Here is a 15,037-nt window from a genome sequence, read left to right as displayed (position 1 = left end):
ACCGATGCTAGCCTGGAGGGCGAACGTTAAACGATGATGATGATGATACATATATATATACAAACATGTACATAAATACATATTGAAAGTAATAGAAATGAAACTAATATATATAAATACATAATGAAAGAAATTGGAGTGGCTGTGTGGTAAGTAGCTTGCTTACCAACCACATGGTTCCGGGTTCATTCCCACTGCGTTGCACATTGGGCAAATGTCTTCTACTATAGCCTCGGGCCGACCAAAGCCTTGTGAGCGGATTTGGTAGACGGAAACTGAAAGAAGCCTGTCATATATATGTATATATATATGTGTGTGTGTGTGTGTGTATATGTTTGTGTGTCTGTGTTTGTCCCCCCCCAACATCACTTGACAACCGATGTTGGTGTGTTTAGGTCCCCGTAACTTAGCGGTTCGGCAAAAGAGATCGATAGAATAAGTACAAGGCATCCAAAGAATAATTCCTGGGGTCGATTTTCTCGACTAAAGGCGGTGCTCCAGCATGGCCGCAGTCAAATGACTGAAACAAGTAAAAGAAAAAGAGAGTAATAGTGAAAGTATTAATAGCGAAGTTATTGTTTCACTATTGAAACATAATATGGAAACAGTGTAAGAGATAATAGATTGCTCTGTGTTTGCATTAGGCAAAAAGCTTTTTGGCCCATGACACTGCATGGACCCCAAGTAAGGCATGTGTAAAATTTGAATAAAATCTTTTGGGTAGTTCTCGAGTTCTAGTGATGCACACATTCTCAGCTTCATATATATAAATGACCTGGAAGTTGTTCCTCTGCAATTACAATTGCAAACAGCAGTAACTTTCTGCAACCGAATACACATCGTTGATTGGTTGAAATTACCCAAATATGACAACTTTAACACAAAATAACTTCTAAAATACCAAATATTGTCAAAAATGTTCAAAGTAAACCGTGTTCTCTCTGAGACATTCCACCAGTATATGAAGTTTCAAACTGTTTAGTTAAAAAAAAATTAATTAAAAATCTGAAAACCAAGCTGAACAGATCCAGAATATTGTCTTTTGTGCATCAATTTAAAAATAGAAATTGATATTAATCGTTTTCTTTTTTTCAAAGGCTGATATTTTTTCATTTGGAATAATCCTTTGTGAAATAACAGCCAGAATAGATGCAGATCCTGATATTTTACCAAGGACTGAGGTAAGATTAATCTTAATCCCTTTATCTAACAGTGAATCAACTAGTGAATCGTTAAAGTAATAATCTCATTAATCACAATGCCAAAAATAATGTTTTTGTATTCATCTATTATAAAATATTTAACAGTTGAAAAAATTCTGCAAATGTCATGTGACAACTGCTGTTACACAGCTGGAAGAATGTTATGGGAATGGCAGAGTTGCTAATTCAAGAAAAGGTTATAAAGTCAATTGCTCTGTTTCAAGGTAACATGTTTTCAGACAGTAAAATGTTGACATTTGACTAAAATGATTTCCACCTCTCTCTTTACATTACTGCAAGAGAGAGAATTAATAGACATTACTGCTAGGGCTGCTGTAGCTTAAATTTATGTTAGGATCTCATATTTGACCATGTGACAGTACTAATGGTAATCATCATCATTTTTTTTTATTTCTGTCTGCTTTTTCTATACTGGCATAGCTTTGACAAAACTACCTGGAACAGAACCAAATGTCCTTCATTATGTCATCCCCACCTATATTTTTTAAGATACTTTATTCTGTCTCTTTGCATATCAAGCCTCTAAAGGACATTTTGTTTGTGAAAAATATAAACAGTATGACTTCTGCTGAAGTGGTACCAATGCCACACATACACTTGCTATGTGTGTGTGTGTGTGTGTGTGTGGTAGACTCTCCTGTTGAAGACAATGTATGAGTGTTCAGCCATTTTGCTGAATGACCTGCACAAATGATTTGTTTATAGTGATCAACTGTATGTGCTGTACATTAGCTCACTCCCTCCATCAAATCGATGTTGCCTGAACCAATGCACAGTATGCCACATGTTAGGTGTCAAAGTGATTGCAGAGCAACATGTGATGAAGTGTTTTGCTCAAGAACACAACACACCTGGTCTAGGAATTGAAACCAGAATTTCACGATCATGGATGCAGCACCTAATCACTAAAGGCAGTGCTCCAGCATGGCCACAGCCTCTAACTGAAACCAGTAATAGAATAAAAGTATTTATATATATTTATAATTATAAATTTTCTTTAGAAAATCATAGAACACATGGAAGTGCTTGAGTCAAACCCAAGACGCTAAACAAGTTCAAGAGATACAGGGAAGAAGTTCAACTCAGGCAGACTGCTATGGATTTAATAAAAAGGATTGTCTAAAACATAATTTTAACACATTCAAAATATAGAGCTATAGAAATGTAAAAATATATGAATGTTAAAAATATGCAAGGACAATATCTGGGATGTAGAAAATATTGTCCTGAAAGCCACTTAATTTTAGGGCATGATTATAAGTTGATGCGTGTGCATTGAAGATCTCCTCATTTGCTGATAGATTGGATATTCTAATGGAGATGGCATTGATAATACTATCGATGGTTAATTTTGGATGATTAGAAGAGATATTAATATATTGCAATGTTTGATTTGGTTTACTGTATGGGTAATATAATTTTGCGTTTAGATTTAATGTGACATCTAGAAAGTTGGCTATTTTTGTGTCAGTCTCAAATACAATATTGAGATTAAAGAAATTTAAAAGAAATGTTGGTGAGGGAAGAAAAACGAGAGAAAGAGAAAGAGAGATATCCACATACACACTGTGTGTGTGTGTGTGTGTATATCTCTCTTTTCTTCCCTCATCAACATTATTTTTATTACTCCAGATTACTATCTAAATATAAACGTTGAGTCAGCATGTACAGCAGTGGGGATCTATTACATGATATTGAAAGATTCTGGCAAGTGACCACTTACTCTAACCACTGAGTAAACGTTGCTATACATTGCAGTGATCCAGCCTTTGAAGATGAGACTGAAACCAGCTGCCAAGTATTGATGGTTGACACTATCAAAAGCTTTTAATTGATCTAAATTGATCAGGACCCCACCCATATCAGATTCTTTACCCACTCTTTCTATGATTGTATTGCGTGAGGTGGAGGTTATCATAGATAAATCTATCTGGTATGGCACATGCCTGTGCCTCTCCCTATGCCAGCAATTTTTGAGAGGAGAAGTTGATTATGTCAACCCCAGTACTTGATTGGTGCTTTATCTTATCCATCTGAAAAGTTTGCCTCAGCAGAGTTTGAGTCTAGAATGTAAAGAACCAGAAAATCATCATTGCCACCACCATCATCATCATCAACATCATCATCATCTTTTAGTACCTGTTTTCAATGCTGGTATGAGTTGAACAGTTTGACAGAAACTGGCCACTTGGAGAGTTGCCTAAGTTCTAATTGTCCATTTTGGAATGGTTTCTATGACTGGAAGCCCTTCCCAATGCCAACCACTTCACAAAGTGTCTGGATGCTTTTTATGTGGCGCCAGCATGGATGCTTTTACATGGCACCAGAACAGGCACTTTTATGTGGAACTATCATGGACACTTATGTAGAACCGATATAGGCACTTTTTCATGGCACTAATATGGGTGGTTTTATGTGGCCTTGCAGGGATGCTTTCGCAAGGCACTGGCATGGGTGTTTCAACATGGCACTGGCACGAGTACTTTTACATGACAACCATCACCCACAAGCCCTCAAGACAAAGATTTCTTGGTTGAAGAGGATAGTAGAGGATACACCTGTATATATGGATGGCCACAGTTTTACTTAGTTTCACATGCACTGCAAACTGTTAGAAGTCTCAGTCCCTTGTCATCTCTGTGAGACCCAATGTCTGAAGATTCTTTCTCACCACGTTGTCCTACATCTTCCTGGGTCTACCCCTTCCACAGGTTCTCTCCACAATTAGAGATCAGCACTTCTTTATGCATTTGTTTTCATCCATATGCATCATATAACCATAACAGCACAGTCCTCTCTCTTGCATACTACAATTGATTCCTCTTTTACCCAATTTTTCTCTTAAGTTATTTACACTCTGTTGTACATGCACACTGATATTACCCATCCAGTGGAATATGTTGGCTTCATTTCTTTCAAGCCTTTGCATGTCCTCTGTAGTCATAATCCATATTTCACAATAACTAAAAATGGTTTCAAATATTAGTATAAGGCCAGCAATTTTTAGAGAGAGGGTAAATCAATTGCATCAACCTCAGTGCTCAACTGGTGCTTGGTTAGTTTATTGACCCTGAAATGAAAAGCAAAGTTCACCTTGACAGAATTTCAGACGAATAAAATGCTACTCAGTATTTTGCCTGGTGTGCTAACAATTCTGCCAGCTCACTGCCTTAATGATAATCCTTTCCACTATAGGTACAAGGCCTGAAATTTGATGGGAGGGGAATAATTGATCACATCGACCCCAGTACTTGACCAGTATTTAATTTATCAACCCTGAAAAGATACAAAGCAAAGTCAACCTCAGCAAAGTTTGAACCCAGAATGTGAAGATGGACAATATGCCACTAAACATTTTGCCCAGCATGCTAATGATTCTGCCAGCTTGCCATCTTAACAATAGTAATTCTCTCTATTATAGGCACAGGGCCAGAAACTTTGAGGGCAGTGGTTTAGTCAGTACCAACAACTCACTACTTGTTTGGTATATTATTTTATTAACCTCATAGGGACGAAAAGTAAAGTTGACTTGAGTGGGATTTGAACTTGGGAAGTAAAGAGCTAGAACAAATACTGCAAAGCATTTTTCCAATGCTCTAACAATTCTGTCAGCTTGTTGCTTTTCAATTGTTTCTGATTTCAGCACAAGACCTGCAGTTTTGAAGGAAGTGTATTAGTCAGTACCATTGGCCCTTGTATTGGGTCATCCCATAAATAATACAGTTCTTTCAATTGCATGGACTAAAAGTTGGAGGGTGACAGGATAAACTACCTGCATCAACTTGCTATAAAAGCAGGTAGTAATTTTACCTTGTATTTATTCTTAGTGCAAGTTTTGAAGAGTGCAGTTCAATTGTAACAGTTATTTTTTCAAAGCTATAATGGAAGTGACAAAGGAACATATTTGGTATATTTTGCTTTATGAGGTCAATAAAAGCAATAACGCGATGGAATGTGCAAGGAATATTAATGCAGTATATGGGGATTGGACAATAAGTGTAAGCCAGTGTCAACAGTGGTTCCAGAAATTCTGAGCCAGAAACTACAGCCTAGAAGACGAGCCTTGTCCTGAAAGATCTGTAGAGCTTGACGAGGACATCCTGCAAACCCTGGTGGAACAAAATCCCATCGTAACTGTTGAGGAACTAGCAGAGAAGCTTGGATTTGGTCATTCAACCATTCATCAACACCTGCATGCCATCAGAAAATTACCATCTTTGGTTTCAAAATGAAAGGTGCTCTTCCATCAGGATAATGCTCGGCCACATACAGTGAGGATGACATTCCGAAGGCTGGAGCAGTTTAAATGGGAAATGATGTCCCACCCACCATATTTGCCAGACATTGCCCCATCTGATTATCATTTATTCTGCAGTCTTCAAAATCATTTGGATGGAAAAAATATGAATTCTGTAGACAAGGTCAGAACAGTACTGGTGGAGTATTTTTAGTCATGGACAAGTGAATTTTGGAAGAGGGACCTTGCAAGTCTACCAGATAGATGGAAGGGCTTTGTAGAAAATGAAGGAAAGTATATTTTAGATTAAAAAAGAACTTTGTTTATTTTAATTTTGAAAAATAAAAGAAGTGTAAAAAAAAACATTATTTATGGGATGACCCAATACTTAAATGTTATTTATTTTATTGGCCCCAAAAAGATGAAAGGCAAAATTGAACTCAGAAAGTAAAGGGTTATAATTAGAGACTAGAAAACATTTTGTTTGATTCCCTGACAATTATGCTAGTCCACAACTCTCCTAATGATAATATTTTTTTTACATAGGCACAAATCCAGGAATTTATGTGACAGAGGTAGTTTATTATATATTAACTTAATTGCTTGATTAGTATTTCAGCAGGATTTGAACCATGATTGTAATAAATTGTATCTAAGTACAGTTAAGGCATTTAGCATTCTAATGATTCTGCCAAATGACTTCTAATATCAGATACTAATAATTAATAAATAGTATGTTTTTTTCTATTTGAAATGCCATGTGCTGACATGTAATAACTTCTGATGCTGTATAGATACACCAACATTAAAATATTGCTTACGCATCGAAGATGGATTTCTTTTTCTGTGTTTGACATCATTTCTTTGTTTTGTAGATTAATTTAGAAAATTTTAAGAAGTGTAGATTTTGCATTAAAATTTGAAATATGACAATGTTATATTGATTGGAAGCTGTCCATAATCAGTGATTTTTGTTTTTTAATTTTTAGAACTTTGGTCTAGATTACATTGCATTTAGTGAAATGGTTGAATATTGTCCATTAGATTTCTTACACTTGGCATTCAGATGTTGTCAGGTAAGGGTATGGGAACATATAGTTTCCTTTTCTATGTTTACTTTGATTTTTTTTTTTTTTTTTTTTTTTTTGTAGTGGGAAGTGTGTTTTTACTAAAACATTGGTTAAATCTGCTCAAGTTGGCAGGACTTACTTGCTGATAAGTTGGCAGTTTGTATCTCATCACCAGATATCTTGATTTTGTGGTTGAGATACTCAACCCTTAATGACCCAAGTTCAAACTTACAGTTATTAAAATGGATGGTGTTGACTTTTTAATAAATTATTCTAAGAGGTAGAAGAGAAATCTAAGTTTAAGAGAGATGAAATTTTTATTGATAAATTGAAAGTAGCGAGTGAAAGAAAAATAATTGTAAAGTATGACAGAGTGTTAGTTAAGAAATAATCAACAAGAATGCTTACAAATCTGAAAAATGGAAAAAGGAATCAGGGAAGAAAAAACAATTTTAGAAGGAAAAATATGTAATCCTCATGTATGCATTAAAGAGGGTCTTTTTACTGCTGCTGCATGACTGATGCAGAAAGAAACTTAATGTGTGAAGATAGTTAGGTCAGAGAAAATAAGACAGGAAAGAACAAGTGAAAGAATTTACAATTAAATATCTTTGTATAGAGTGGAAATTGCTAATCTGCAGACAGGTTGAGGAAGTCAAAATAAATTAGGAGAACAAGAAGTTTTCATTAACACCTGCATTCCTGGAAGGGTCCTATTATAAATGATATTTTTGAGATTTTCTAGATTTTATAGGAGTTATTATTTAGGTCATTATTTCTCATGGAAGTGGTTGGACAAATTGCCATGTTTATTAAAATTCAGGTAATTTAAAACTTGTCTAACACCATGGCAACAAAAGAAGTATTGTATGGATACAAACTCTTATTTGTTTTCTCTTAATAATGTGAAGAGGGAGAAATTTTCTCTGTTGGAGGGCTAGTATTTGTCAGTTTGGAAACCACTGATGTAGATAATGTCTGGTTTACCAGTGATAGGGTGAAGTAAGGTTGGTAAAGATCCAGTCAAAGTAGTTGGTGACCTGGAATTGACTTGGCAATCAATATGAGTATACTATTGCAGATGGAGGGACAAGTGTGATATATAGAGGAGGAATAAGTTTCTCTCTCTTTTGAAAGTGGGTATGCTTGAGAAAGACAGTTGCAGTTTGATGGTCAAAATAAAGGAACTGAAATTTGCAGAGGATAATCTGCTGAAATTTCAGAGCAAATAATCAGCAGATAATAGAAAAGAGTATGAGTTGTGATTTTGTTAATGGTTTGGTCTTCATTGACTATTTGCTAATATAAACCATGATTTGTAAAGAGTGGCTTTGGAGATGTTAATTTTGTTTAGACCTTGATTGAACAGATTCATGTATGAACCACTATACAGAAATCATATATTTTGTGGTTACTCATCAATCCAGTTTTGTTTTTCAGAGTATTGTATAATTTCTACTTCAATGAATTCTATGACTATTGTAAGATGAGTAAAATCTGTGGTAAAAATCTTTCAAGCTGGAATATCCAACTATAAAAATTGAAGTATATACCAGTTTAGTCATTGTTGAGTTATGATGGAAACAAGCATGGTGCTAGAGATGACACATACACTAAGAAGTTCAACATGGAATGCTATAGGTGCAGCAAGTTAACAGTAAAAAAACAAACAGTCTTTAGTCAACTATTATATTCTATTTGTGCAAAAAGATATAAACCTTGACTTGACTGCATGAACCTAAATTTTCTTCACAGATTAATTTTTTTCTTTAATTTTAGATTGACCCTCTGAAACGACCAACATTTGCTAACAATGTAGAATGTTTGCTGCAGATGCGACATTTTCTAAATAATCCTGGGAATTCTGGAAAAGATAACAAAAGTAAGAGTCTGATAAGCATAACATATATTGCTTTTTTCTTTTTTATTATTTCTCATTCAATATTCAATATGAGTGAGATAACTTTTGTTGGTGTGATTATCCTTTGTAGAGCTAGATAATCTTTCTGATGTCAATTACACATATAGGAAGTGGTAGCTGTTTGTCAGTTTCATGAAGGAAGTTATATAAATTTGAGTGTGTATATGTGTGTACAGACACACACAATATTATATGTAATACTTTAAAAATTGATGCTAGTAAATACACACACAGCAGGTGAAAGTAATAGCTTTTTTAATACAATTTGTATTAAGGATGCATATAATTGATGACAGTCAAATGGGTCAAAAATATTTTTCCTTCAACTTCTCTTATATGTGTGTGAACTGTAGTTAGCTGCATTTTGTTGATTCAAAATGTTAGAATGCTTCAGGAATTATATATTAATAAGTTTACTCAGCTCCACATTACATAGAATTTCATGAGCATAGAAAACATCTAGATCATGATTTATATATATGCCAACACAAGAAGCTCTTGAACCTTGAGTCACTCTGTTGCTTGTGCTAAATATTAGTAAAAGTATACATATACTCATATTTTGAGTTCTATTTTACCCCTCAAATTAATTTGAACCCTGAATTCATCATCCAGGACTAGGTCTATGGCTATAAGAGAAATCCAAGGTGAGCTGATATGGGGGTAGTGATGCAGATAAACGCAATTAGGTTTGACATATGTATACACCCAAAACCACGCTAATAACTTTAGGAGTGAAATTTAGGATTTCTTGGTTTTCTGAGAATCGATTTTGATAAGACTTTTCCCAGCTGGTTTACACACAATGGCGACACCTTTGTTATGTTTTCATTATTCTGTGTAACGTCCTTTCTTTTATATTTTAGATTCTTCAGTTTTTTAGGTGAACCACGCTAATAACTTTTGTAAGAAAATAACCCATCTAGACATTTTTTTTTTCAGAAAATGAAGGGTAATATGTATCATTGAGTATATATTTAACAGAAAACCATGATAACATTATGACATTTATTGGCATTATGAATTATTTAGCCACATGACCACCATTCCGATGGATAACTTCAAAAACCCTATTAGATATGGAATCTAGCAAGTTGGACTGCCTCTGCTGCAGCTTTGATAATCACCCATAAGACATCTTTTGACATAAATTGGTGTCCATCGGTATAAATATCTTGTTTAATGATAGACCAAAGATTTTTGATAGGGTTGAGATCTGGAGATGCTGGTGGCCATGCCATCAACCTTTCATCTTGTATGCCCTAAGACTCTAGTAATGTTTGGGTTGTCCTAGCAAAGTGGGAGGGAGTGTTATTGTGCATGAATATGATATTCCTTAGAAGTGACAGCAGTATGTCCTCTAACCAGAGATTCAAGACCTCCTTCAGGAGATTGCAGTAGGCGGCTGCAGTCACTTTAACTCTTTCAGACACCCTGACTGAGCCAACAAGTCTGTCTCCAATGATACCAGCCCACAACATGACTCCTCCACCCTGTTGTTGACATTGTAAATGTTGGTGATACTCATCTCCAAAATAGACCCAAACATCAGGCCCATCAAAAGTTGCCCTGCTTTCTTCAGTGAACAGAACACAACTCATGTCTAACGTCATGTACTTTGGACTCATTGAAGCCCCAACTCCTGTGACTGGGTGTTAAGGAGGAGGAAATTTCAGGAGTTTTCACACAGAAACCATGGTCCCGAGGATGCAATTTCTGGTGGTTTCCTGTACATGAGAAAGTCCAGAGGCTGTGAAAATGGGTTTGCTTATTTGTCCAGTTTTTCCACATAACTTGCGACCAACATTCCTTAAATCCCTAGCTGTCACAATCTTGGAGGTCCCACAATCAGATCATTTCTTCCTTGGTGAAGGAATCATCTGGCTGTGTCCATATGACAACCTAAATTCTCTGCAATGACATGAAGAGAGGTGCCTTTAACACCTACGTTGATGATGACAGACTTCTCTTCATCGTTAAGGCCTTTCCTCACTGTTCTTACAGAGGAGAGATGCTATTAACATGGTTCGCCCAAAAACTAAAAAATCTGAAATAAAAAGGAAAGGACGTTACACAGAATAATGAAAACATAAAAATAGTGTGCAAACCAGCTGGGAAAAGTTTCATCAAAATCGAGAAATCACAGAAAACCAAGAAATCCTAAATTTCACTCCTAAGCTATTAGCGCGGTTCTGGGTGTATACATATATATGTATGTTCAGAAAGATAAACACACTTTTTTCTTTTATCTTGTTTTAGGGGCACTGCTTTGGAGAATTGTAGTTGGACTTATTGACCCCAGTACTTATTTTTTCGTAAAGCCTGGTATTACAATAAGTTTGAGTTTTATATAACATACCACAACCAACACACATACTTGTCACTTTGGTTGTCAAGCAGTGGTGGGGGACAAACGCCTACACAAAGACAGACATACATAGATATATACACGTATGTACAATGGGCTCTTTTCAATTTCCGACTACCAAATTCAATTACAAGGTTTGGTCAACTCTAGGCTATAGTTGAAGACACTTGCCCAAGGTGCCATGCAGTGAGACTGAACCTGGATACATATAGTTGGGAAACAGACTTCTTACCACACAGCCATGCCTGTACCTATAATATATACATATATATATATATAAATGTATTTGCATAAAGTGCAAAAAAATACAGAATACTAAAAAGAGAGTACATAATTTTTAACTTGACAGCTGTTTCAGGAAGCTTGGAGCTAAATAATAACCATATAGGTGCAGGAGTGGTTGTGTGGTAAGAAGCTTGCTTCCCAACCACATGTTTCTGGGTTCAGTCCCACTGTGTGGCACCTCGGGTAAGTGTCTTCTACTATAGCCTTGGGCCAACCAACGCCTTGTGAGTGGATTTGGTAGATCGAAACTGAAAGAAGCCTGTCCTATATATATATATATATATGTATATATGTATTTCTGTGTCTGTCTTTGTCCCCCACCATCGCTTGACAACCGATGTTGGTGTGTTTACGTCCTCATGATTTAGCGGTTCAGCAAAAGTGATCAATAGAATAAGTACTAGGCTTACAAAAAATAAGTCTCAGGGTCGATTTGTTCGACTAAAAGGCTGTGCTCCGGCATGGCCACAGTCAAATGACTGAAACAAGTAAAAGAATAAACGAAATAATGTTCATAATTTGCCAATGGAATGTGAAAAAGTCTTGAGTATGCAACCAGTAAACAGTTGCACAGAGATATTACAATAAGTTTAAGTTTTATATAACATACCACAACCAACACACATACTTGTCACTTTGGATAATAATGAAAAATTGACTGCAAGATAAGATCATTCTGCTTGCTTCAGTCATCTTAGCTGAAAAATAGGTACTATCCATTTTAATGGTTGAGTAGTTTAATGCTATGAAATTCTATCTATAAAACACCAGTCCTGATTGCCACTAGTATATGAAATTATAGAATAGTAACTAAGAAATATATGCAAAAATGAAAAACAGAAAAAAGCCATTGTTAAATTTTGTAAAATCTATATTGCAGATTCTAAAACATCTTGTAAGAGGTCTCGATCTGAAGACAATATCTTAGATTCTTGCAATTGGTCTTCAATGGATGATGATCCTACAATGACTGCTAAAGTCATTGGTCAAACTATGAGTGAAGCTGATCCATTTTACATCCCTGCTCGTTCAAACCCATTTACTATGTTAAACAAATTCTGTGATGGTAAGAAAGTTCTAGGAGTTCACAGAGACATGAATTTATCATTTGACCTGCCATCACCATCTTCACCATTCACACCTCCCTGTACACCAATAACTCCAGACTGTTATCCTCGCAACAAACGTCCATTAGGAAGACGCAAGTGTCAGTCATTGCCTGGATCTCCAGTGCTTCTTCGTCAGGCTGCAGAACGTTTTCATCAAGAGTCTATTCATGGAAGCACATCTCAACAACGTAACATTGACTTTCCTTTAGACATTTTATCCAATCTGGGAGAGTTTTTTTGTAATACACATATGAATCGCTTTACTGCCAACAAAGATGTACAGGTCTCAGATCATTCTATAAAAGAGAACAATGCCAAATCTAATAATCCAACAGAAAGTCCACAAAGCAGGGTAGCATCACGAAGAAAAGCTTTCCGGTCAAAGCAACACAGTGTTGAGAGTTCATTGCTTTTTACTAGTTTGTGTAATGAAAAAACTGCACCAGCAACTGTATCACTTGATAGAGCAGATCATAAATCCTCACCTTATTCTCCTGACAGTTTTGAAGATATAAGCCCATTGCGTTCTCCAGAAGATTCCTTTGACACATGTATTTCTCCTTCAGACTCCTTTTCTAATTTGACTGAATCAAAGACAAGTGATACATTACCTCTTTGCCGTCATGAGTATTTGTATAATACTAGCCAAAGTAGCACAGAATCAACAAGTTCTGTTATAACATTAAAAGAAAACACTTCCTACAGAGCCATGAATGTTACAACACCTGGTAAATAGCACCAAGGTCTATTTTCAGTTCTTGTTTCTGTTATTGTTGCCATTGTTAACGAAACACAAAGTTAGCAGGGGCTATTTTTCTTTTCCTTCATAAAATATATTTAAATTAATAACTGTTAAAATTTGAAGAAATATTTCAAATAATAATTATGGTTGAGATTACAATTATTGCCATCATTATTATTATTGTAAGAAATCATTTTTTACTTCATTATTTTACTACTTGTTATATTTTTTAAAAATCTCTTTTTTGGTTTAAAATATATTATGATGTTTCTTGTTATAAAATATCATGTTAAAAAATATATATATATATATTGGTGAATTTTGGCCATGTCATGGATAAACTTCTCATTAGCTGTATAGATAGCGGCACTTAGATATTTTGATTAAATTCTCTTTGATCTTTTTACACTAATAACTCAAAGTTTCAACAGAATAATAAACGAAATTCTATTGTTTTATTACAGTAATACAAATAGTATTCTGAATATAAAGCAGATAAATTTTAAAATTATTTTTTACCATTTTATTTTATTTTGAATGTTTTGGAATATCAAACACTGTAATTGTATTATTTAAGTTCTGCAAAGTGATTTTATGTAGGAATTGCTTAGAATTACAATAAAGGCAGTTTATTGAAGAATCAAGAACAATTTGAACTGTTTCTAAAATATTTTTTAATATCTTCTTTAAAATGTCAAATATTTATCAAATACTATGCCTTGTACATAGAATACTTCGTCTAATTTATGCACACATAAATACACATACTCGTAGACATGCACATAATGTGTATGCATATATGTATTATGTGTAGGTGTGAATGTCTGTGAGTATGTATGTATAATTGTGTGCATACATGTGTACACATGTGTATGTCTATATATATATATATATATATGACTGTATCTCTGTGGCTGTATGTTTCATCATCATTCAGTGTTTTAAATCTGGGTTTTGTACCCGATAACAGGGGTGGCTGGATCTACCTCAATGCCATAGCAACCCCCTCACACCATCTCACCTAGTTTTGGGCATCCTCCTTTTTCAAGCCAACCTTCCCAATCTCCTTCTCCAGCTGTCCCCTCCATCTTTTCCTCGGTCTACTTTGCTTTTGCATTCCATTTATGCAATTTATTTTAATTCAAACTTCACAAATTAGGATTTCATTTCACATATGTGTATACACATAATTATATGTATGTTCATATAGTGTGTGCATCTCTATTTATTTCTATGTCCTTGCCTTTGAAATGTGGAGTAGATGGAACAGGGACAACTGAAGAAGGGAAATATTCTTTATGTTGCATGTCTCGTTTCTCTGTTTTTTTTCATTGTCTGAAAAAAAGTTTGTTTTCTGTCTTCGTCTTTATGTTTTCGTTTCTCATTGTGTTTAACGTTTTTGTGATGTCCTGTACCCATATATGCATGTATGTATACATATAGATGTAGGTATGTACATATATGTATGGATATATGCATATATTTATATATTATTTATGTTATTATATATATATATATTTCGTTTTGGGGATTTGGTTTCCAAGATTCTTTATGTGAGTTCGTGTGTTCAAGCATATTTTGTTTTGTCTGGGGAGAGTCATTCTCTTTTAGTACCTTATAATTTAACACACTCACCGGTAAAATTTCCACTCATTTACTTATTTATTTTTCTATAATTTTTATTGCGTCTTGCAACCTTTTCAATAGTTGTTGACTCTGTTTTTCAAGCTGCATTCTTTTTGTTCGTTTGTGCACATGTGTGGGTCAGTGTGTGTGTGTGCATACACATGTATGTATGTATGCATACATGTAAGTGTATGTATATATGTGTATGTATATATGTATGTATATATGTATGTGTATGTATATGTATGTATATATGTGTATGTATATATGTATGTATTCAGCATATTCATGTGTTTGTGTGTTCGTGTTTGTGTTTTTATGCATGTGTGTGTGTACCTCTGTCTCTTGTGTGTGCATGTCTGTGTGTGTGTATGGGTTTTTGTGACTATGTACTGTGTATGTATGGATGTGTATCTCCATACATACAGACACACCAACCCATACCCACCCAAGACC

At 34.9% G+C, this 15,037-nt stretch overlaps 1 protein-coding gene across 1 annotated transcript; it reads left to right on the top strand.

Annotated features, from left to right (window-relative positions):
* The first annotated feature begins 1,071 nt into the window (after nt 1-1,071).
* LOC106882889 (uncharacterized) lies at nt 1,072-14,282 on the top strand. The gene is made up of 4 exons (XM_014933700.2): nt 1,072-1,181; nt 6,450-6,536; nt 8,310-8,412; nt 11,985-14,282. The coding sequence occupies exons 2-4, from the start codon at nt 6,483-6,485 to the stop codon at nt 12,947-12,949; spliced, it is 1,122 nt and encodes a 373-aa protein (XP_014789186.1). The 5' UTR covers nt 1,072-1,181; nt 6,450-6,482; the 3' UTR covers nt 12,950-14,282.
* The last annotated feature ends 755 nt before the right edge of the window (nt 14,283-15,037 follow it).

Source organism: Octopus bimaculoides, chromosome 3, assembly GCF_001194135.2.
Source record: "Octopus bimaculoides isolate UCB-OBI-ISO-001 chromosome 3, ASM119413v2, whole genome shotgun sequence".
Classification (NCBI taxonomy): domain Eukaryota; kingdom Metazoa; phylum Mollusca; class Cephalopoda; order Octopoda; family Octopodidae; genus Octopus; species Octopus bimaculoides.
Note: the sequence above shows the minus strand (reverse complement) of the source record. Positions and strands in the feature narration are given on the sequence as shown.